General features: G+C 36.3%; 5 protein-coding genes and 1 non-coding gene across 6 annotated transcripts; 3 read left to right on the plus strand and 3 right to left on the minus strand.

Moving 5' to 3' along the window:
* The first annotated feature begins 6,304 nt into the window (after nt 1–6,304).
* LOC125193373 (mavicyanin-like) lies at nt 6,305–7,100 on the plus strand. The gene is made up of 2 exons (XM_048091149.2): nt 6,305–6,479; nt 6,680–7,100. Exons 1-2 carry the CDS (start codon nt 6,305–6,307, stop codon nt 7,093–7,095), a joined length of 591 nt encoding a protein of 196 aa, XP_047947106.2. The 3' UTR covers nt 7,096–7,100.
* Nucleotides 7,101–7,443: 343 nt separating this feature from the next.
* LOC125211281 (peptidyl-tRNA hydrolase, mitochondrial-like) lies at nt 7,444–9,646 on the minus strand. The gene is made up of 8 exons (XM_048111013.2): nt 9,382–9,646; nt 9,216–9,300; nt 8,948–9,015; nt 8,809–8,859; nt 8,656–8,729; nt 8,033–8,091; nt 7,870–7,946; nt 7,444–7,782 (listed from the first exon to the last, which is right to left on the minus strand). The coding sequence occupies exons 1-8, from the start codon at nt 9,613–9,615 to the stop codon at nt 7,669–7,671; spliced, it is 762 nt and encodes a 253-aa protein (XP_047966970.1). The 5' UTR covers nt 9,616–9,646; the 3' UTR covers nt 7,444–7,668.
* A 129-nt stretch (nt 9,647–9,775) lies between these two features.
* Nucleotides 9,776–9,847, minus strand: TRNAD-GUC (transfer RNA aspartic acid (anticodon GUC)). The gene has a single exon. It is a non-coding gene; the product is annotated as a tRNA-Asp (tRNA).
* A 2,981-nt stretch (nt 9,848–12,828) lies between these two features.
* LOC125193380 (uncharacterized) lies at nt 12,829–13,470 on the plus strand. The gene has a single exon (XM_048091159.1). The coding sequence runs from the start codon at nt 12,829–12,831 to the stop codon at nt 13,468–13,470; it is 642 nt and encodes a 213-aa protein (XP_047947116.1).
* Nucleotides 13,471–20,838: 7,368 nt separating this feature from the next.
* LOC125193387 (Bifunctional inhibitor/lipid-transfer protein/seed storage 2S albumin superfamily protein) lies at nt 20,839–22,155 on the plus strand. Its single transcript, XM_048091171.2, has 2 exons — nt 20,839–21,409; nt 21,478–22,155. Exons 1-2 carry the CDS (start codon nt 20,998–21,000, stop codon nt 21,765–21,767), a joined length of 702 nt encoding a protein of 233 aa, XP_047947128.2. The 5' UTR covers nt 20,839–20,997; the 3' UTR covers nt 21,768–22,155.
* LOC125202504 (AT-rich interactive domain protein) lies at nt 21,847–23,528 on the minus strand. The gene is made up of 2 exons (XM_048100909.2): nt 23,077–23,528; nt 21,847–22,154 (listed from the first exon to the last, which is right to left on the minus strand). Exons 1-2 carry the CDS (start codon nt 23,440–23,442, stop codon nt 21,981–21,983), a joined length of 540 nt encoding a protein of 179 aa, XP_047956866.1. The 5' UTR covers nt 23,443–23,528; the 3' UTR covers nt 21,847–21,980.
* Between the last annotated feature and the right edge of the window lie 909 nt (nt 23,529–24,437).

Genomic DNA, 24,437 nt, shown 5'->3' on the forward strand with positions numbered 1-24,437 from the left:
GATGTGGCAGGTGGATTTTTAGTGCTACTGACGTGGCAGGGAGAGAGAGTGGCTGGCCTATGCATGGCTGGCCTATTTGTATTGGAGATGCTCTAATGGCTAAGATGTAGCCTTAGTTTGGGATTGCTAATTAGTTATCAATTGATCACTCCCCTAGCCAAGATATTGTATCTCTTTGCCTATATAAAGTATAAAATTTTTTATAACTATTTTATTGTATTTGTACAAAATGATATAGTATTATTATTTTTATATTTGTGCAAAACAAATTTGTCGTTGTATCATGTTTTGTAGTACATCATGTTAGTAAAAATTAACGTCCAAACGCATAACAAAATGTATTAAATTGAAATATATATAAATGCAAATTCAAACATTTTTTATAAATAACAAAAGTAAAATATAAATTGTGTAATTATCTCCACTTCACTATACTACTATAGTTTAAATATATGAAATTAAACTTAATACTACTATAGTTTATAGTGATATTGTGGCTAACATTTACTTCTTCTCCACTTCACTATAGTCTACAGTTCACATATTTTATAAAAGATAAAATAAAGTGAATACAAAATGATAATTTTATTTGTATATTAATTTTATAATAAAAAATATAAATAAGATGTAATGGTTAGAGCTGCAATTACAATAACTTAAACTAATTTCTGATATCATGTCGACATTGAAATCCGATCTTAGGGGGGTGATGTAGATGTAGTTCTATATTAATTAGTTCTTTATATTGTTTTTTATATATAAATTAGGGTTTTATAAATTTCTTAAATCGTTCAATCAAAATGGTCTGATGTCCACATCCGAAAATTTTGGATAATTGAATACCAAAAATTTAATTTTTCGGATTTTGGATCAGTATCTGGTAATGACAATTTTGAATTATTGGCAAATTACCCAAATTTTCTAGTATTTTTTTTAAAAAAATTAGTAACAAATTATGTATTTATTTTGACATTTAAAAATTTGAAGTAATTAAATATACTTTTGCTTACATGATTTCATTTTAGTTAATAATCCCTCCGTCTGTCATTAGGAGTCTCATTTCTTGGCGTCACGGGTTTTATGAAATGTTAAGAAAAGTAGGTAGAAAAAGTTAGTGGAATATAGTTCTCACTTTTATATTAGTTTTAAATGAAATTCGGGTAGAAGGAGTTAGTGGAATGTGAGACACTATTAACATTTATAGTAAAAGTGAACCAGGACTCCTATTCGCACACAGACTAAAATGGAAAAACGGGAATCCTATTCGCGACAAAGAGAGTAGTTAGCATATTAGTGTTTAGTGATTTAGGGAGTTAGAGTATACCACAAAATTCATACCACCTTCCTCCCCTCTTTGCTCTCTTGCCCTGTGCCTCCCTCTGCCGCCCTTTACTTATGAATTTTGTATTTCTCAGTAATTATTTTATCTTAAATACTACTTTAAATTTGTATTTCTAAAAGTTCGTGGTTAATTTAAAAACAAATCAAAATCACAATTGGGACTAAATACCCGATTTTTTGGAACTGGATATCCGAGTCGCGTAATCGGGTGCCCGAAATCTGATTTGGGTTGGTTATTGTGTATTAGTTTTTGGGAATTTCGGTATCGAATACCTGAAACTTTCGAATCTGGTATCCGCAGATACCCGATTTTGTGTTAATCTTAAATTAGTGTTTTTGTAAAGGCTCCATTATGATGGACAAAAATCAAACGTTTTTATTGATAACATTTTTGTGACTTTATATCTCTTAAGTTCTCTACTAATTTTCAATTCATCAAGACTTTATCTGGCTAACAAACGAACTTTCACACTTTATTATGGCATCAATCATTCCATCTACGACTTATCAACTTGTTCATTCATCCCGTTTGTGACGTTACTTATCCATTCGTATCAATCTTCTGCCACATTCTTCGAGATTCTCTGTCATTCTTCATAAAATTTCTTTTCTTGTATCGAAAGAGTAATCTGTTTGTCAAAAACTTCAATGTGCTCATCGGCGCCTGACCCTGAGATGTGGCCACCTTTGTCATATATTCCATTCATCACACTGGATAGATATCATAAAAACTTTCTCAAGATCTTTATTCATCCACTTGAAATTATTTAAATACCTTTCTTGAGTTTGAAAATTTGTTCAGGTGCAGGTAGTTCGCATACTCACAGACAGTGGCGGATACAGGATTTTTCGTTCGGGGGTGCAATAAATAATTATACAAACGAAGTTTAAAATCTAATCAAATTTTTTTCTTTTCTATAATTTTTTTTCTCCAACAAAATTTATAATTTTATTGTTGTTATTAAAAACATCCATCAAAAGAGAATGAAAAGATAAACACTAATTATATTTTGTGAAGAAAAGATATACAAGAAATCCATTAGAATATTAAAAAAAATTAAGATGATGAAGATATAAAAAATGCTACTAAAGATTTGAAAAAACAGAAAAATTAAATATATGTGCGTGAATTGTGTAAGTGTGAAATGCATTAGAATATTTAAAATAACAAAAGAAGAAAAAACATAAAAATACAAAAGATTAAATAAAACAGAAGAATAACAAGAGAAGGAAAAATATAAAAATGCAAAAGATTTAATAAAACAGAAGAATAAATATTTGTTTATTTGATGGTTTCTATTTGGGAATCAATATTAAACTATGGATATAAAAATTTAGAAACATAAATATGAACAGAGGATACACAAGCGCCACTGGTGGGTTTCAAACTCTGTCCACTGCTTTAGAACACGCGATTGAATACCACTAGACCAAGCATGCGAATTGATAATGAGTATATATAAATTCATAATGATGTCATTTCACCGAGCTTCTCTCCGAGTCAGTGTCCAAATCGTTCATCAACCAAATGATAAGTATAATATCATCTGACATAAAGATTCAGATTTCAATCAAGGTGATTTTTTGATCAATTTTTTCTTTAATTGTAAATTTTGAGATTTTGGGAAATAAAAAATACTCCATCTATTCCAAAATAGGAGTTTTATTTGGTTTGGCTACAGGTTTTAAGAAATGTAAAGAAAAATGGGTTGAATAAGTTAGTTGGACGTGAGTTCCACTTATATATATTAGTTTTATAATAAAATGTGAGTGAAATAAGTTGATGAATGTGGAGCCTTTTTACCATAGGATTTTTACTGTGGAACGAACGAAAATATCAAAATAGAACTCTTATTATGCAAAGAATGGAATGGAGTACTTGCAGGGGCGTAGCGCAATTGACAATAGAGGGACAGTACTTTTTTTTGTCTTATTTGGCAATTTTTTGTGTGTTTAAAATATCTTTAGTATTTTCTAGAAGGTACTTGAAAGAGCAAAACCGTATATTGTGCCTGAAAGAGCAAAACTGTATATTGGGCATAGAGATGACCGTTCTTACACCAAAGACAATACAAAGTGTCATCGACAAAGTTTTGAGATATGTGGCACTTTAAATCTTACTAATCTAAAGTGACAATTTGGTGAAAAGACAATTTTATTCTTTTTGGAGGGAAAATGTGAAGCTATTTTGTTTACCCTTTTAGTCATTTTGAGAAATGACAACTATTGGATGGTAAAAAGACAATTCCTATTGCTTCTCAAATAAGAATAAACAATTATATTTACCCACACCATTAATTGAATCTTCATTTTAGTGGACTAATTATCTGATTTTTTTATTACAGTCGGCGACAGCTCCAAGTCCCAACTATCATCGTCGGCGTGGAAGCAGACGGCAGCAGTGGCTGTGGCGTAAAAAGAGAGAGAGATGAGAGAGAAAGGTGAGAAGAGAGGAAAGAGATAGAGGAAGCACCGACGTCGCTCGCCGGCGACGCAACTGTGCAGGCTAGGGAGGAAGGCAGCGAGGCGGCTAGGGAGAGAGGCAGCGAGCGAGAGACTGGTGTTTAGTGGGTAGGCGGAACTGAGGTGGTGTCCGGCGGCGGCGTTCAACTGTTCCACCGATTAGAGGGAAGAGAAAAGGAAATGAGGGAAGGTAGGGAAGCGCCGACGTCGCTCGCCGGCGACGCGGGTGAGGGGAGGCGGCGAGAGAGAAGGAAATGAAATAAGGAATCTGCTTAAAACCATAGTCATTTATTAGGGTTTGATGAATAATGGTTTTTGTTGCTATTTGTGCTATTATTTGGGCTTATATTGGATTCTATGATTTAGATTTTAGTAGTATATAATTTTATAAATTTGATAATCTATCGAATAGAGTTTAATTTCAGTGCTATATTTTATATATCATAAAATTATAATTTAGTAGAGTAATAATTTATTGGTTTACAATATTATCATTCAATTTTGATGAATGAATGTTTTGAGCATTATTTATTAATTGTCATTATTTATTATAAATATTTGTTTTTCAATAGTTATGTGATTTTTTAATAGTTATATATTTGAAGTGTGGTTGATTTTTCATTGTTTGGAAGTACTTTAATCTATTTAAATTACTAGAAGTACACGTAGTTATAATTGAGTTGATTTTGTTAATCGAAACTGGTGAACTATTTATTCGTTCCAATAGTTTGCTTTTTATTTTTATTTTTTTGTAAATAGTAGTATTACATTTTTCTTTATTTGTATGACTTATTTTATTTCATCCACACATCTCCTCTTTTGTTATTTCTTTTGTTTTATACTATCATATCAAATATTAAAATAAAATACAACCATCTGCAAAAATATGAATGTTTCATTCTTGAGAGAAGTACAATTGTATAAATATTTTTTTTTGTTGTTTATAATATTTCAAATACTTATTTTGATTAGTTCTTATCTGTAAATATATTTTTATACTTATTTACTGCATATTCTTTATTTTAAGTTAATATATCTTCATTATTTAAAAATCTTTTGTCCTATCTTTTGTCTTGTGCCAAATGTGATCCTAAACATATGACCGTTTTATCAATTTGGTCCTGAATTATCTTTTTGATTATTTGGTCCTTCATAAATGAACTCGAACCGAAATCGGTTCAAAATTGACAGCGCCGCAGAGGGCGTGGAGGAATGCGCCGTCACAGGTGAGACCAGGCGAGTTGGAGGTGGAGGTGGTTGTGGAAGGGGGCGAGATGGGACCAGGCGTAGCCGTGGTGGTGGGCGACGAATGCGTCGTGGCCGGCGATGTTGAGGAGGGGAAGGTTACCGTGGGTGGGATTTGAAGAAGAGGGAGAGGAGAGTGTTTAATTTTTTAATTTAAGAACTTCAATTAGGTGTAACTAATTATAATTAGTAATTTAATTTGGTCAAAATCGGCTAAAACACTTATTTGATCACTGCTTTTACCGTTACTTTTAAGGGTTTTGTCAATTTAGGACTGAGTTTGGTACGAGTTCATTTGTGAGAGACCAAATAATCAAAAACATAATGTTCAGAACCAAATTGATAAAACGATCATATATTTAGGACCGCATTTGGCCATAACTCTTAAATAAAAAGTTTAAAAAAACATGTCACTCTGAATTGGACGGGAGTAATAATATTATTATAGTAATAATTATTTATGATACAAAATAAATAGTAGCATTAAAATTCTTGAAATAAACTTTTATATATGGAATTCCATTTTTCTACTTCGGAAGAATTTTTGTATTTTTTCAATTTTTACCTAAATCTATTTCAAACAATTAGGACTAATGCAATAAAAGATATTTAAGTCATGTGATGCGAGTGTAATAAATGGGATCGGAGCAGAAATAAATAAGAAGATTGGGTTATGTTAGTGAATAAGAAACAAATAATTAGTACTTCCGGCTCATTTACGTATGCTTTTTTTTATAAAATTAGTACATACTAACGTACTATATTTCACTATTTCCCCCTTTTTACATTATTAAGACTCAAACAACTAGAAGGTTGGACGTTTTATTGCAGCAGAGAGTATTTAAATGAACCGCAATCATGACTCATTAAAAAATAAACCGAAATTTTAATGAAAATACATATATGCTAGGTTTATAATCATAAGATATGTGAAAATATCAAAATATGCCACATTAGAGGATATTTTTTTAAAAATGTGAGATGGAAAAAAAATAAAAAATGGAAACTAGGTTACGTATTAAGGAGTCAAAATAAATATTTTTGAAATCGTGATTATGTGCAAAATAATGTCAACTAGTAAAGGTAAGCTAATAATGAGTTAATGAATGGGAGATTTGGAATGGGAGATTTCCAATTATAAAATCAATCGAATCTCAATCAGTCATCTCTATCTATATATACCTATACACCTAACAATAGTTTTTCATTAGGGTTTCATAAATTCTTGATAACAAATAAGTTGGTGTATATGAAAATGGGTGGAAATTTGAAATATTTGTTGGTGTTGATGGTGATGATTGTTGAAAGTTGCAATGGTGGAGTTGTTCACAAAGTTGGTGAATCTTCTGGTTGGACCAACATCAATCTTACTTCTTCCTATTACAATTCTTGGACTGCTTCAAAGAATTTCCAAGTTGGTGACACCATTTGTAAGTCTCTCTGTCTCTCACTCACACACACAAAAAAGATTGCTTAATATTCCCATGTATAAGGGTTAAGGAACTCGGGTATCATGAACTCACTATGATGTCCAAATTATGAGATTTCTAAAGTGAAAATAGGTTAGTACTTAGTAGAAGTAGTTTGGATTTATGGAATTGACAATTATGACCTTGGCAACAAAATCCAGTGTTTGAGTACAAGAAGGAATTCCACAACGTAGTGAGAGTGACGCACAAGAACTTCAACACGTGCAACTCAACCGCTCCGTATGCATCGTGGGCTACCGGCAACGACTCGTTCCCCATCACGAAGACAGGCCACTACTACTTCATCTGTGGTCTGCCGAGCCATTGCCAGGCCGGTCAGAGGGTCGACATTCGGGTCACTCAACGCACACCCAGCCCAAGCCCAAGCCCGAGCCCAAGCCCAAGACCGAGCCCGAGCCCAAGCCCAAACCCAGTAATAGATACCCCGGATACTATCGCTCCGGCTCCAGCTCCAGGCCCATCTGCTGTCCATCCTAGTAAAAAGAGTGCCTCTTCATCTCTTCAATCACATTTAATGCTGTTGATGTTTGTGGTAGCTACTGCCCTTGCATTTTAGCTAATTTGTGCAATGTACTTTGAATTTAACATTCATTTTATATTTCTGGCCAATTTTTAGTACCTTAAAGCTACTTAGATTTATTGTGACTGCGTTTGGTGAAATGATAGTGTTATGTAATATTCAAACTAGTCAATCTTGATCTGATATTTGAGCAACTAACTAATATCTATCCAATTTACCTTTTTTTATTTCTGAAAATCTTGAAATGATACTTGGTCACACTAGTGAAAATCTTGAGCAACCCAAATCCCATAACCAAAAGACAAAAGTTTTAGAGTTTCAATTTGGGTGCTGGATCATAAATTGAAAACAAACACCCCTAAAAAATTTAACTAACAGAAAACAAATCGAAAAACATATCAAATTAAAAATCATAAATGAAAGATAAGGAACAATCCAAAATAATACTATAGTAAATCTGTTCAATATTCCGATAAAGTAACCAATAAAATGACCAAAGAATGGTAATGACTAATGAGTAGCATCTTGATTGTAAGGTACTCGAATCTGCTCTCTCCAAGCAAGTTCCCATCTCAAATTAAGTTCTTCAATCAGAAAAGAATCAACTCATTACGATGTGTTAGTCAGTGATTTGGCGCTGTTTACAAAGGTTGCACTTCTGTTGAAATCTTGTTGCACAAGAATTCGAACAGCTTCCAAGCCATTTTGGAACGTGAAATCCAGCTGGGAATATGAGGAAAGAATGTTGTAAGCAGCTACTCTCTGTTTCAATAAACTAATTGATACTTCTCACAACATAAACAAGTATACCTCTTCGCGTTCTTGTCTATTAAAAGGGCGGAGAACAAAGTTTGCAGCGTCCATCTTCCCCGGAGGCCTTCCAATGCCTATCAGAATCCAATCAGTGAGTAATATAATTTTTATTGTCAGAAACTAGGAATCCGCAAAAGAGGTATTTAACTGTGGGAATTACCTATTCGTAAGCGAGGAAAATCCCGACTACCTTTGAGGTGAGCTATAATACTTCTCATCCTGCAAAACCAATAGATTCAGAGCAAATTGAGCATATCAATGTAATACAAATTCAATCAGAATATAGAAAAGGACTCTATGGAAAGCAAGTTGGATTTGGGTAATCAAATTAGTTAGGGAATGCTAGTTGGATTTGGGCTATCAAATTAGTTAGGGAAAGCTAGTTCGATTTAGGCTTTAATCTGAAAGGACTCTAGACAAGGATTGAGCTATCACAATCTGGAGAGCAAGTTACACATATATTGAAAGTTAAAACCATGTACTAGAACATAAGGCTTGACAAACTGCCATATCCATGATAGTAAAAATAAACTATATGAATGATGAATCAAGAAAAAGGATGTCTGAATCTTAATAATTCCATCATAAGAACACCTACTTGCTACTGTATACATGATAATTAAAGATTGGAGGGAAAATGCTAAGTAAATACTAGAAAAGTAAATTGACTTTTTATTTAAAATGTTTCAGCTGGTGATTCGCTTTTAAATTATTGTTTTCAAGAATTGGAAAAGTGCTACTGTGCACAAAATGTAAACAACTAACTCAGGGATATATAAGTACCCATTATGTCCTCCATGTCCGCCTTTAGGTAGTAGTCTCAACTTCGCAAAAGGCAGATCCATGTCATCGAACATCTGAAATGACAACATTCATCAGCTTAGTGCTCACAAAGTTACAAAGGTAACAAATTGTTGCAGTTTGCAGATACTTAACCACGAGAACTTGTTCCAACGGGATCTTATGATAAGAAACAAGAGCACCAACCTACAGACAAGAATAAGCAAATCAACCATTCGATCACTCGGCAAAGATTACGTTTGAATAATTAGCATGACATGTGGAGTGAACTTACAGACTCACCACTAGCATTCATGAAAGTCTGTGGTTTAGCAAGCATAACTGGAACATCACCAATAAAACCTAACCACATAAAAAACTATCACCTGAGTCATCTTTATTGAAACTAATCAATGTTTCCCTTCAATTACCAACACCAATTGTGTCTACTTAGATTCCAGGACGAAGTTGTTAAAATTAGGCTCCGAAACAAATAAACACAATAGTCATGAGTTACAGAGATAAAGCTGAAATGTTAATTAAACAAAAGAAAAACTCAAAACCTTTCCCGAAAGCAGATTTGAAGGCGATGGAGCTGGTTGAAATCCCCTCTGCTTCAGCTATATAGTCAATCAACTCAAATCCGACCTGTTCACAACACAAAAAGCCTCAAATCAATAAAACAATTATCCATCACTATATGTATGCAACAAGTTATGTTACGCTGACATTGTGGCGAGTGTCGCTGTAACGCTTCCCGGGATTGCCGAGGCCGACGAAAAGCCAGGGTTTCCGCGGTTTTTCTACCTCTGTCGAAATTGAGGCCATTGGCTTCAATCTCAATCCACTTTTCTTATTATACCAAGACGGAGTGGAGAAGGAGAATTCAGAAAGGAGGCGGCGCCGCCCAATTTGCGCCGCCGATGGGGACCGAGGAAATAGGCCAGAAGATATACCCAGCATTATTTCATGGGTATTTCGTATTTTCTTTGAGCCAAAATATATAATCCGTATCAGAATAATAATAGTACTAAAAAATATACTAGAATACAAATTGCAATAAGAAATTAAACATAAGTATTTAATTTAATAAAAAAATATAAAATCCAAAAAATATTTATAACGCCGTTGCCGGGGATCGAACCCGGGTCACCCGCGTGACAGGCGGGAATACTTACCACTATACTACAACGACCTGTTGTTAGTTATATAAATAGTGATATATTTAATTAGAGCAATAGTTAGCTATAGTAGTCTAAGCATAAAAATTTGAACTCAAAAATGTTAGACTATGACTCTACAAATAATCTAGCATTATAATTTGAAATAGATTCACACATCAATGTAAGAACACCTCGACAAAATGTAAAATGACTTATTCATTGAAATTAAGCTTATAAACCAAACATTTGTGCTATCTGGAGAAGAGATTATATAAGATCACACAATAGTTTGAGACTTTAAATCGACTGATCGACTGTGCAAAATATATATTGGCAAAGTACTAGTAGTATATTTTAGTGGAAGATACAAATGTAAAATTTGAAAGATATATTAGTTCCATTAGGATATCACGCTTTAATTAGTCATGATTTAATCTTTAATTCATAAAGATATAGGATATGAGTTATATCAAGCTTAGATCTGACACTGTCTCTAGAATTGTGTTTGGGCAGTAGCAATATCTTTAATTATTGAATGAATTTAATCGCGTTCCTTTTTCACTCTGCGAAAATTTTTGGCCCATACAACCAATTTCAGTTTAATGCATGTTTTAAGAAAATTATTTAACTTAATTTTTAATAGGTCAAATTGTCAGAAAAATTATAAATTTAGCCAAATTTTGGTTAGTTATACAATTTTTTAAAATGACTGATTATAATTAGGGTTAACTGCTCCAACAAAAATCATGAACTTTGCAAAAAGTTTGGTATTTCCCATCAACTTCAAATGTTGTACCAAAAATCACGAACTTTGCCAACGTGCTCCGATTTCCCAAGTCGGGTTTTCCGGCTAAATAGTGTGCTGACGTGTGTATATGTCTGACGTGGATGATGACGTGGATAAATACATGAATAAAAATTAGATAAAATTAACCATAATTTATTATATTTGTAGAGGGGATATTGATATCTAATATCACGAAACTTTCAAAAAGTTGGGTTTTTTCCCACGAACTTTAAAATTGACAAATAATATCACGAACTTTACCCCGGGTTTGTTTTTTCCTACGAATGAAAAAATTCATGTTATTTTAATAGATTGAAAAACAATTTTGGAGGGTGTGCTTCAAGAAAAACTATCTTCAAAGATTGAAAAACTTGAAACTTTCAAAATTGTTGTCGAGAAATTATGAAAAAAGATTGGTATCATAATATTATTTGTGGGAATTTTTCATTCGTGGGAAAAAACAAACACGGGGTAAAATTCGTGATATTATTTGCCAATTTTAAAGTTCGTGGGAAAAGTTCAACTTTTTGAAAGTTTCGTGATATTGGATGTCAATATCCCTTTGTAGAAATATGGGGGATTCGTTTTGTTACTATATTTTATTACTATATTTTTAAATAGGGAACTATAGTTCACGCTTTCCATAAAATTAGTTTTGTTATTACTCCCTCCGTCCCGGCTAAGATGACACATTCTTTAACGGCACATGATTTTAGGAGTTATAGGTTAATATTTTTAATTGGAGGGAGAAAAGGTGGGGTGAAAGTATTAAAATAGAGAGAGAAAAAAAGATGAATATTTGAATATGGGTGAGAAAAAGTGGTTGAGTGTATTAATTGGAGAGAGAAAGTTTACAAAAAAGGAAATGTGTCATCTTAGTAGGGACAAACTAAAAAGGAAAACGTGTCATATTAAGTGGGACGGAGAGAGTATATTTTATTGGCCCAAATAGATCTTCGTTTTGTTACTATATGGCGAAGAGTCAATAGCCGCTGCTGATGGCGGTGGCAGCGCGAAAATCAGAAGGAGGAGGAGCAAGATGGGGGAGACGGCAGGGTAGTGCGCGGCGGTGTGCTGCTGCTGCTGCCCCTGCGCAATGGTGCACCTCCGGTCCCTCGCCGTGTTCCGCCGGCGTCCGAAGCGCTGAAAGCTCCGATTGAATCTGGGTGTCGACGTGATTTTGGGGATTGCTCTGTTGGGTATCTCCGTCGGGCGAGGGAGATAGCGGAGAGGGGAGACTCTCGATGGTAGATGATGGTGGAGGTGGAAGGCGACGGATTTGGGTGAAGTGAAGTGAGGAGTGGAGAAGGGAGTTGACTGATTTTTTGATTTTTTTTTTCAAAACATAAAACGACGTCGTTTTGTGTTCCGGCTGCCACGTAGGATAAGTTTTTGCCGGAAAACTATCGGGTCAGGTCGGATGGGAAATTTGCACAACCCGGCAAAGTTAGCGATTTTTGGTGCAACATTTGAAGTTAAACGAATCTTAATTTTATTTACATATGTACATATTGTGTTAAACGAAAAATTTATTAACTCTCATATCATCCCAATCATTCACAATTTCAATTTAAATTATAAAACAACTGCTACTATATTAGATCGTACATTTGGTGTTACTTCAACGCAAGAGGGAAATTAAATTTTCAAATATTTTTTTACTAAGTAACTAAATTCATAGTATATGGAGTAGTTAGATGTAACACCCCGATTTTTTTTATCTTTTTATTTATTCTCGAGAGGACGTCGTTTGTGTTAGAAGATACGCAAGATATGAAGCAAATCATGGAGGAAGATCACAATTACAAAGCCAAAGATTTTATACCTTAAATATAGGATCTTGATATTGTGTAAATAATGTCCTAGATTAGAATTCTTAACCTACACGTTTTCTATAATCTTTATATAATAGAGATGTTTATGTACACATTCTTCATCAATGAATATACATACAATTCCCCCAATATTGTTTTAACATGGTATCACGAGCATGAGATCCTAAACCTTTTTTTCAAACTCCGAATTCATCAAGAATTCATCATCGACCAATCCAAAACAGAAACCCACCCTTCCCACATCCGAAAACACAGATTTCAAATCGAACTCAGAACTTTGTCATCATCGTTCGGACCCCTCTCTCGTCCTTTCGACACAGAACCGGCAACAATCCCAATCCCGATCAGCCCTTAACCTGCACCACTCAGCCAAATCAAGTGAGCATATCTGATGGCCACAAAGACTATTGAATCAGTATCAATTGGAGTAAAACTCGACGGGAATAACTTCCCTGTTTGGTCGCGCTTGATGCGTATCGCGATTGGCGGTCGCGAATTGCTTGACCATATCGAGGGGGATGCGGAGCCACCCAAGAAGGACGATCCCAAGTTCAAATCGTGGCAGGCAGCCGACTATGTTGTCTTCTCTTGGATGATTCAGAACATGGAACAACGCCTTGTTCTCCAGTTTGCACAACACCAAACAGCGGCCTCGATGTGGCGAAGCCTGCAAACAATGTTCGGAGCCCGAAAAGACCCCCTCCAGATATACGATCTAGAGGATCGAACGAACAAACTTGTCCAAGGGAATGATACCCTCGAAGCATATTGGGCAGAATTGCAGAACCTCTGGGTTAGGATGGACATCCACAAACCCTGCCCGTATACATGCTGTGATGAAGGCCCCAAGATTTACCAGGCAGAGACCCAAATCAAGAGGCTTCACCAATTCCTCTCCGGCGTCAATGTCAAATACGACGGACTCCGGCGAGAATTGTTGAAGGAGGATCCAACCCCCGATGCCGAAACAGCACTTGGCATATTGAAGCAGGGGAGGGCCGTATCGGCATCTGGAGGCAGCCGCAAACTCTGAAATCCAGCATCGGCGCCGGGTTTGGTACCCGTCCAGGAAGCTACCCGTCTCCTCCACATCAACAAAACCGTCACCACCCGGCTGCTTCACCACCACCACCACCACGCCGGGGCCAACCACCGGCGTCCTACACCTCCAATCGACCCAAAGAGAAAGAGGACAAATCGAAATTATATTGCACTCACTGTCAAATGTCGAGGCACACCAAGGAGACTTGTTTCAAATTGATCGGCTACCCAGAATGGTGGGAGGACAACCACAAACCACCAAATCGGAACAATACGGCGCGAGGCAGATCGACAGTCGAAATTTCGGCCGAAGAAGAAAACCTTGGCAACACGACGGCTCCATCTTCTGGACCGACGGAGACGCCAGCCGGTGGGTGGTGGGCGGCGAACACCACGGGCGACGCCGCGGAGGCTCAATCGGCGGCGGCGCGGGCAAATCTCGCGGTGGCTACACAATTTGGAGGAGGTAACGGGATTAGGGCATCAACCCTAATTCCCCAAATTAAATCCCACCAGATTTTGCAAAATAATCCCCATATTTTCAGTTTATTGCCACATGACCCTGGAATTTTGTGTACTAATACTTTTTCTGCCCTAAGTGATATTTGTTGTGATCCAGTGGCATATCATGTTAAAAATACTATTGTAGAAAATGATAGGGGTTGGATATTTGATTGTGGGGCGACGGATACTATGACTTTTGATAGGTCAGATTTTGGGGAATTATTTCAGGCAAAACGTACTTATGTGGAAACTGCTGGGGGTGATTTGGCCCCAGTGGAAGGGGCGGGAACTGTCAAAATTTCTCCTACATTGACATTATCAAATTGTCTATATGTTCCCTGTCGCAAAAATTGATGTCTATTAGTCATGTAACTAGGGAACTCAACTGCATACTCCTGATGCATCCTATTGTTTGTTTACTGCAGGATATCCGGACGGGGATGATCATTGGGCGTGGCACTGAGCGACACGGGTTGTATTATGTGGACGAGATAGCTCAAACAGGCAGGGCAATGCTGGCTCACGGATCTTCGGAACGAGACTTGTGGTTATGGCATAGGCGGTTAGGGCATCCGTCTTCTAGTTATTTGAATATTTTATTTCCGCACCTTTTTAAGAATTCCTCTTTTGATTGTGAGACTTGTGTTTTGGCCAAGAGCCACTGCCAAACTTTTAAGCTTAGTAATACTCGTGTGGACTCAATTTTCCAACTTATTCATTCTGATGTTTGGGGACTGGCTCCTGTTCTTGGGGTGGGGGATTTAGATACTTTGTTACTTTTATAGATGACTGCACTCGCATGACTTGAGTTTATTTTTTGAAAAACAAGTCTGATGTTTTGAGAAATTTGTTATCTTTTACAACATGATTCTTACCCAGTTCAACAAAAAAATGAAAACCGTTCGATCTGATAATGGGGGGAATTTGTTAACACACGCATGCGAGATTTTTGTTCCCAAAATAGTTTAATTCACCAAACTTCCTGCGCATATACACCTGAACAAAATTGAGTAGCTGAACGTAAGAACCGTATTATCCTTGCAATGACCAAGGCGATTCTTTTTGACTCAAAAGTCCCACCATCCTTCTGGCCAGAAGCAATTGCCACTTCCGTCTATCTAATTAACCGTTTGCCCACCAAAATCCTAGATAAACGTAACCCTCTTCAAGTCCTATCCACCCAATCCAACATTCCTCCTGCTTTGTCTTTAGATCCCCGTGTCTTCGGTTGTTCAGTCTATGTCCATATTCCCAAACACGAACGTACAAAACTGTCTCCCTGTGCTGTTAAGTGTGTCCTTGTAGGCTACGGGCTTAATCAAAAAGGTTATCGGTGCTATGATCCCAAAAACAAACAAATCACCACCACAATGAGCTGCACATTTCTCGAAACAGAATTCTTCTACAATACCCAACTTACCAGTCAGGGGGAGAGGGTAATAGTTGACTCCAATACTAATGACGTGTTAAGTTGGCTACCTGTGTCAATAGACCATAACCCGGCTGGAGATCAACCCGAGTCAGATACATCTGTCGCCGAGCAAGTCTCATCCACGGTACAACACGAGGAACTCGTTGCCACTTCCCTAACGGTAGCTCCCACCCCGATATCCGAGGTAAATAATATAGTTGAGAATCCCCTTGTTACTGACAATATACATGATGAGATTGTAGACGGAGATACAGGGTTGTATATCTTACCTTTAAGAAGTACAAGAGGGATTCCTCCAAAACGGTATTCTCCAGAAAAGATAAGTAGGCGAGCACGATACTCAATTGGTAATGTGGCCAAAGACAACATGACAAAAATGGCAAGGGAATTTGAAGCGGCATTATATGAAGAGGAGGAAATCCCACAGACATGGATGGAGGCTATCAAAATCAAACACTGGAGAGAAGCAATGTTATTGGAGCTAAAAGCTTTGGCCAGAAACCACACTTGGGTGAAGTGTCTTCTTCCTGAAGGAAAGAAACCGGTAGGCTGCAGGTGAGTTTTCACAATTAAAATGAGACCGGGTGGATCGATTGAAAGATACAAAGCCCGGTTAGTGGCGAAAGGCTACACGCAGACATATGGCATAGACTATTCAGAGACTTTCTCACCTGTAGCCAAGATGAACACAGTGCGAGTACTTCTGTCTGTCGCAACTAATAAGGATTGGCCTTTACATCAATTTGATGTCACGAATGCTTTTCTGCATGGGGAGCTGAAGAAAGAAATATATATGGTGGCACCTCCTGGTTTTGAGGAAGAATTTGGAAATGGAGAAGTCTGTTTACTGAAGAGGACACTGTATGGATTAAAACAATCTCCCAGGGCCTAGTTTGGGAGGTTTACTGAAGTGATGAAAAAATATGACTACCACCAGAGCCACGCCGATCATACACTCTTCTTGAAGAGGAAAGGGGACAAAATTACGTGTCTAATCATTTATGTTGACGACATGATCATTACAGGGGATGACATAGAAGAAATAGAGCAACTTAAAGGAAACCTAGCCAAGGAGTTCGAGATGAAAGATTTAGGAGACCTCAAATACTTCCTTGAGGTTGAAGTCTTAAGATCAAAGGCAGGGATGATGGAGTGCAAACCTGCAGACACACCAATCATAGTGAACCATGGACTTCAGATCAAAGCGGGGGGAAAACTAGCCGATAAGGAGAGATATCAGAGACTGGTAGTCAAGCTGATTTATTTATCCCACACCAGACCCGACATAGCTTATACAGTAAGTGTGGTAAGTCAGTTTATGCATCAGCCGCAGAATGATCATCTTGAAGCAACATTGAGGATAGTCAGGTATTTAAAAGGGACCTTTGATCATGGGATCATGTTTAAAAAGAATGGACATTTTGAAGTACATGGATATACAGATGCAGATTGGGCTGGGAATCAGATGGATAGAAGATCCACCTCAGGGTACTTCACGTTTGTAGGGGGAAATCTTGTTACTTGGAAGAGCAAGAAGCAACCAGTTGTGGCCTTGTCAAGTGCTGAAGCAGAATTTAGGGGAATCAGGAATGGTCTAACCGAGGTTTTATGGCTTAAAGGATTAATGGATGAATTAGGGCTTGGATCACAAAAGACTTGTCAGTTATTATGTGATAACAAGGCAGCGATCAGTATTGCAGAGAATCCAGTCCAGCATGATAGAACCAAACACGTTGTAGTAGACAGACACTTCATCAAGGAGAACATTGAGTCAGGAGTGGTGGAATTTCCTTTTGTTCGATCTGAAGATCAACTAGCCGATATTCTAACAAAGGCAGTGGGAGCGAAGAATTTTTCAGAAGTGCTTGTCAAGTTAAGTATCGGAAATCCCGTTACTTAACTTGAGGGGGAGTGTTAGAAGATACGCAAGATATGAAGCAAATCATGGAGGAAGATCACAATTACAAATCCAAAGATTTTATACCTTAAATATAGGATCTTGATATTGTGTAAATAATGTCCTATATTAGAATTCTTAACCTACACATTTTCTATAATCTCTATATAATAGAGATGTTTATGTACACATTCTTCATCAATGAATATACATACAATTCCCCCAATATTGTTTTAACAGTTTGTGCACTTAAAATTTTTTTGCCTTTGTTTCTTTTATCAAGAGAAAGATTTTACATTTTGGGCCTATTATTCTTTTTCTACCCCAAATTATTTATTATATCTAAAACCATCACCCAAATTGTAGATCTAAAACCATCACCCAAATTGAAATTATATCATAAATTGAGTCTTATTTCAAATAAAATTACTTTATATTTTTAGTGTTTGAAAATTGTATGAAATTATTTAGCTTAGGAATGATTTAATTTGTAATTTTGATTTCCAAACTTTATTCTTTTATAAGTTTTGGTAGGGTACTATGGAAGTGGAAGAATGAAAAAATTAAAGAATTCTACCACAATTAGGAGTTAATATCTCATCTCAAATTACAATTCAAATCAATCAATTGTAATCAATCAATATGAAACATGAACATGATGGAATGTAAGTGTTGTATGATGGCATAATTTTGAAAGGATTTAAGTCAACTAAGCAACATGCATCGATTGTGAATTTTTGTTATCTTGGTGAAGTGGATATATTATGTTTATCATGTTGGAATATATTTTGTGAATTTTTGTTATCTGGGTGAAGTGGATATATTATGTTTATCATGTTGGAATATATAAGATATATGTTGAAGGAGTAATTTAGTTTGGAGGAAATATTTGAGAAGAGAATAGGTGGAATATATGGAAAAATGTTTTAAGAGGTTGGTGATATAGGAAAACTAAGAAGCTCTTTATTCTTAAACTTTCTCAACTTATACAAAATGTTACATCTCTCCCATATTTATGAGCATCCACTTCATATTTTAGAATTATCTACTTCATTCTATTATATTCTAAATATCTAGATTTTTTCTATAAAAATCTAGATATTTTTTATGTAATAGTATCTACATTCTAGGAAATTCTATAGGTAGATATTTTTACTAAAATATCTAGATAATCTATTAATTAATTCTAGGGAATTCTATATAAATTTATCATATCTAGATAATTCTACTACAAAATTCAAGTTTAATTATTTTTTATTCCAACATATCAATGATAGTTCATTACTACATTTTTTTTTCTAAAAAAAATCGCATATTTTATTTTTAGATTAATCTCATGTTCTTCATCGTCGGTAGCCAGATTTGTTGCTTTTGAGTTTGATTTTCATGTTTTTGCTCTCGATTTGGGAAACAATTAGCACTTCGTCGGCTCTTTATACTCCTATATACGCCATTATTCTCCAATCTGTTGAGTTCGCCGGTATTGGCGATTGAAGTAATTACGTCAATCGCGGAGTGTGTATGAGGTAATTGTGTATAAGTGAGTGTGCATGGTAAAGTCGTACTCCCTCCGTCCCACTTAAAATGAAACATTTGGAAATCGGCACAGGATTTTATGCAGTGTTGTTTTGTGAGTTAAAGAAGAGAGAGTAAAGTAAGAGAGATGAAAAAGTAGAGATAGAGTTATTTCCATTTTAGGAAAAGTTTCATTTTTAATGGGACAAACAAAAAAGGAAAACATTTTATTTTTAATGGGACGGAGGGAGTATAATAGAAGAACTACAGTTTGGGCTGAAAGGGTACAAAACCATTTTAGTATAGATTAGTTTATTACTTATTACTTCTACCGTCCCACATAATTTTACACAGATTGACTTGGCACGAGTTTTAAGAAATGTAGTAGAAAGTGAATTGAAAAGGTTGGTGGGGGATGTGGGTCCTACTTTTAAAGTATTGGTTTTATAATAAAATGTGAGTATGAATGAGTTAGTGGAATAGAGGTTCACTACCAAAAACGGTAAAAGTGAAATGAGTTAAATTATGTGGGATGGACTAAAATGGAATACTGGGTAAAATTATGTGGGACGGAGGAAGTATAATTTACTTAAATCATGTTTTTAGCTAATATTATCAGCTATTATTCGGTATTATGTGGCCACTTTATTTAATTAGATCTGGAATTATTTTTGCTTACTCTGAAATATTTTTCTTATGATTTAATTATAATATTTAGTCTCAAATATTTATATGTAATGGAATCATTATATTTATAAATTCTATTTTTGTGGTTGGTGGTGATGTCAGAAGTTTGAGTTGCCCAATTATTATCAATGATTACACGGTTAGACGATTGTGTTTTGGAGGGTCAAGCATTGGGTGGTCACAAAGTGTTGATTTTTCAAATGTCTTTAATACTGTCTGATCCAAGGTTGCCATTCAAATTCCAACGACGACAATTTATTTTGATTGTGTCGTATGCCACGATCATTACAAGAAGCAGTCTTTAGTCATGGACAACTGTATATTGATATATCTAGAGTCACAAGTCACGAAAGTCCGAAGATTTTACTTTGTAGAGATGATGGTGATAATAGAAGTGGATCCTATTGATAACATTGTTTACAAAATAGAGTAAGTTTTTCAAAACTTATGAACTTATGGTTTGTTATTGTTTTTCGTATGATTTTGTTTGCATTTATGAATACTTATGTTTTGTTAATCAAAACTAGTGAACTATTTATTCGTTCAAATAGTTTGCTTTTGTTTTCTTTTGTAAATAATATTACATTTTTCTTTATTTGTATGTCATATTCTATTTCATCCACATATCTCCTCTTTTGTTATTTCTTTTATTTTATACTACTGCACTCATATTAAATATTAAAAGTGTATACAATCATCTGCTAAAATATGAAATATTTCATTGAGAGTGGGTCGAGAGAAGTATAAATGTCTTTTTGTTGTTTTTTATAATATTTTTAATTGTTTATAATATTACGAAAACTTATTTTAATGAGTTCTTAGGTGTAAATATAGTTTTGTACTTATTCACTCTATACTCTTTATATAAAGTTGATATATCTTCATTATTTAAAAATCTTTTGTCATGTGCATAGCACGGGTGGTAACACTAGTTTCAGTTTAAACACTTTTTTAAGAAAATTATTTACCTTAATTTTTAATAGGTCAAATTGTCAGAAAAATTATAAATTTAGTCAATTTTGGGTTAGTTATACAATTTTTTAAAATGACCGATTATAATTATAACGGTCATTTTTCATAATTCCATATATGGAGAAAATGTTCAGCTGAATGATGATTAATAGTTCCAGTTAATCTCATCTTATTTTTATTTACATATGTACACATTGTGTTAATGAATTCAGACTACTTTAGAACGTTTTGTTATAAAACAATTTTTAAAAAATCTCAAAATTTGATAAAACAGCCATTATTGAAAATTACAAAATTAATCAAACTTTATGTTTTTTTTCGCCATTTGCCTTTTTAAATATTGTCTTTGGCAAACCATCTATGAACAGTCTCGACGTACGCAAATCAAGTTTGTATGACCAACAATTGTAATTCCAAATGCATGACATTCAAACATAAACTGAAAATGGAATCATCACACACACACACACCATGACTCTGCAGTTGATCTTGATCATGCTCATGCTCATGCAATGCACTCTCACCTATTTATCAATCACCATAACTGCAACTCCCATCATCATCCAGATTTGATTTTGAACACCAAAGAAAATAAGAAGCAAATGCCTCCTCACCATCCTCTCCCCATCTTACTCCTCCTGTTCATATCCGCGCCTCCGCCCGCAGCCGCCCTCAACACGGTCGCGGACTGTGGGCCGAGCCTGCTGCCTCTATCCCCATGCGCCCCCTTCGTGCAGGGCAGCACCCCTGCGCCGGTCCGCACGTGCTGCGACAGCGTCGAGAAGCTCTACAGGCACAACGTCACGTGCCTCTGCGTGCTGCTCGACAACTCCGGCCCCGAGTTGCCTCTGCCGATCAACACCACCCTCGCTCTTCAGCTACCCCTCCTTTGCAAACTCAACATCAGCCCTACTACCTGCCCAGGTACATTCATATTGATATAATTTCATGTTTTTGTTTCCTCCAACTGAGATTTGTTGGTTGCTATTTAGGAGTTTTGTTGCCTTCTCCGTCTCCTCACACTAATGCTTCCGTTGCGGCCAACCCGAACTCAAGAGCTAAAGGTATGGAACTTACTGAAATCACCACTGGAAATGAATGGACTGAATTACTTGTGTTTGATGACTTGTTTCTGTGGGGGATTTCAGCTTCTCCGATGGGCACAGGATCGCCTAGGCCACGGTTTGTGAGCTTCGCCTATCATAATAATGCTGAGGTGAGGATAGAGGCGGAAACTTGGGTGCTGATGCTGATAATGGCTGCACTTTTCTTTTTACAATGATATAGGAGTAGTTTATTTGGTGTGATATTATCATACTCTTAATTTGCTTGTGATTAAGAGCAGAGAGTACAATACAATCTGGTATTTAATACTCCATTAATGTAAGAATATGACAGGGTGCATAAGACATCAGGGGCTTTACATACCTCCAAGATACATATGTTTCTTTGCTGTCTTATCTTGTTACAACTTTTAGCATCAAATGTTTACATACTACTCCAAACTAGGTGCTTGTTCTGTTGGATTAGACTCGAACACGTCTGAGCTTGATGCATCTGGTTCATCTAGAAGGTCTCTGGATTGAACTGATTCCTTGTATACAGTAGTGTCCTTGAAATCTGTCGCCCCTTCGTTATATGTAGCAACAGCAACACCACATGCGATTAACTGCAATAAAAAAACTACCACAATCAGCATCAAACTCCACAGAGAATATCTTGGAGAATGAGGTTTAAATTCAAAGAAACGCATCAGCAAACAACTTGGATACAGTCTATATAAAGACAGGCACATGTTCATCAAGTAGAGATAACTACTCCCAAGTTCGGCACGACATATGCTATGCTGTTCGTCACCAGACTTCATGCGACTAAGCCCATTTAAGCACTATGAAGGCAATCACTAGACACATCTCACTCCAAAATCAAGGAATTGAAACATGGATCCGGCATTACATGGATCCGACATTCAAACCAAGTCTGATTCCTGATCCGATACAAGGATCCAAACGGAACACCATACATCCATCACAGTTCACACTACCAAGTTATCCTACAGTATCCTCAATCAAAAGGTTTAGCAATACATACGAGCATCATACCTAAGCCGACATGAGTTTAGTTTCTCCCTACCAACGCGGACTTAGCATCCAAAAAGATGTCAAAAATGAAATGAAGCTAGACAGCCAAGAATGCTCTCACATTTGCTACAATTGATAGATAGAAGAACAACAAAACTTAATAAGGTTTGAACCAGTAAGAATGAACGAGACAGGACTATTAAAACCGTAAGCGAACAAGACCAACTACAGCAACATTCTCCATTAATGTATGCAGTAGTATGGATATCATACTGGTCTAGTTCAAGATCCATGTTTTGCATATCTTATCTATGATACAAACACCAATTGCAGTAGCTCTCAACACAAGAAATGAAACCAAGCAAGTAGCATAATCCAAAATAACAGAATCAGTTCAATTAAGAAGATAATCCAGAGTTATAAAATCAAAACATACAATATGACATTAGTGCTTAATTCAATCAATAATTGTACAAAATAACGAGAAATGAATGTAAAATAGAGAAGTACCGCGAAAAGGATGCCGAAAGCCCACATATACTGAACGAAGAAGCCTAGGCCGTCCCACTGAGAGCCTTCCCAGAAGCTAGGCTTATCCCCGGGGAGCTCCGGCATGACGAATCCGTCATCGACGGCGCCAATCTCAGGCGTACCTTGGATGAATTCCTCTAGCTGCTCTTGCTCCTTGGTGATGACAGGGCCGCTGCGGCGGTTCTTACTGTCGAATCTCCCGGTTCTGGGGGAGGAATTGGAGCTCTTCTTGGGGGTCGCGGAGACAGTGAAAGTACGGTGAGGCAATGAAGGAGATACGCCGTCGTTCCATGGCTTCCTGCTGCACAGGATTCGGCTGCTACTACTTGTAATTGCCATAGCCATGAGAGAAGCAGAGAGAGGGGGGTTTGGATTCCGATTTTGTGGATACGAAAGAAGATGATATTTTTAGCTCAAATCAAATACTCCTAATTTATGTTAATAAAATATCAAATCCATATAAAAAGTGAGGAATATAGGAAGGAATTATATTTATATAAATATCGGAAAATTGATTTATCTTTTATTATTAGAGTATATATTATTTCTTCTTCACCTTTTTAAGAGTGTAGAGTGAGTGAATTGTAATTTTTTTTATTAAAAATCGATTTATATTTATTGGGGTCCAAAAACTTAACGAATATATCTATCTATCCTCATCTAAAGTGACAGTTTAATGAAAAGACTATTTTGCCCTTTTTGGCGGGAAACTTTGAAGCTATTTTATTTACTCTTTTGGTCATTTTGAGAAATGACAACCATTGGACAAAAAAGAGGTAGAAATAATTGGACCAAAAATTGGTTCAATATAACGATGGCTTCTCAATCAAGATAAAACACACGTACAAACACACACCTTCAATTGAATCTGCATTTTTAATTGATTGATTTACTGATGATATTATTTTTGATTGCAGCATAGCAGAATTCTTAGAATCTAACGACAGCTCCGACGATGGGTGTGACGAAGGCGGCAAGGCTGATGGAGGCGGGGCAGTGGCGGAAAGGCGGCGTCTGGCTACGAGAAAGTGACGGATCCGGGGTGAGAGAGATAGGGGGAAAGGTGTGAAGATAAAAAAGAAGAGGAAGAAGAGAGAAGTACAACATCGGTGCAGGCGGCTACAAGGCAGTGCAGACTCGCCAAAATCGATGAAAAAATGAGAAAGATGAAAGGGAGAAGATGGAAAAGAACTGGCGAGGCGGGCGGCGGTGGCGAAGGTGACGGCGGTGGTCGGCAAAAAGAGAGATGAGGAAAGGAGAGGGCGGCGGTGAGGCAGCTGCTGGCCGAGAGAGCCGCCGGATGTCACCACAGCTAGGCTGGAGAATTCGGCGGGCGTGAA

This window comes from Salvia hispanica, chromosome 2, assembly GCF_029641045.1.
Source record: "Salvia hispanica isolate PSC_SH4W2 chromosome 2, Shi_PSC_v1, whole genome shotgun sequence".
NCBI classification, from domain to species: Eukaryota; Viridiplantae; Streptophyta; class Magnoliopsida; order Lamiales; family Lamiaceae; genus Salvia; species Salvia hispanica.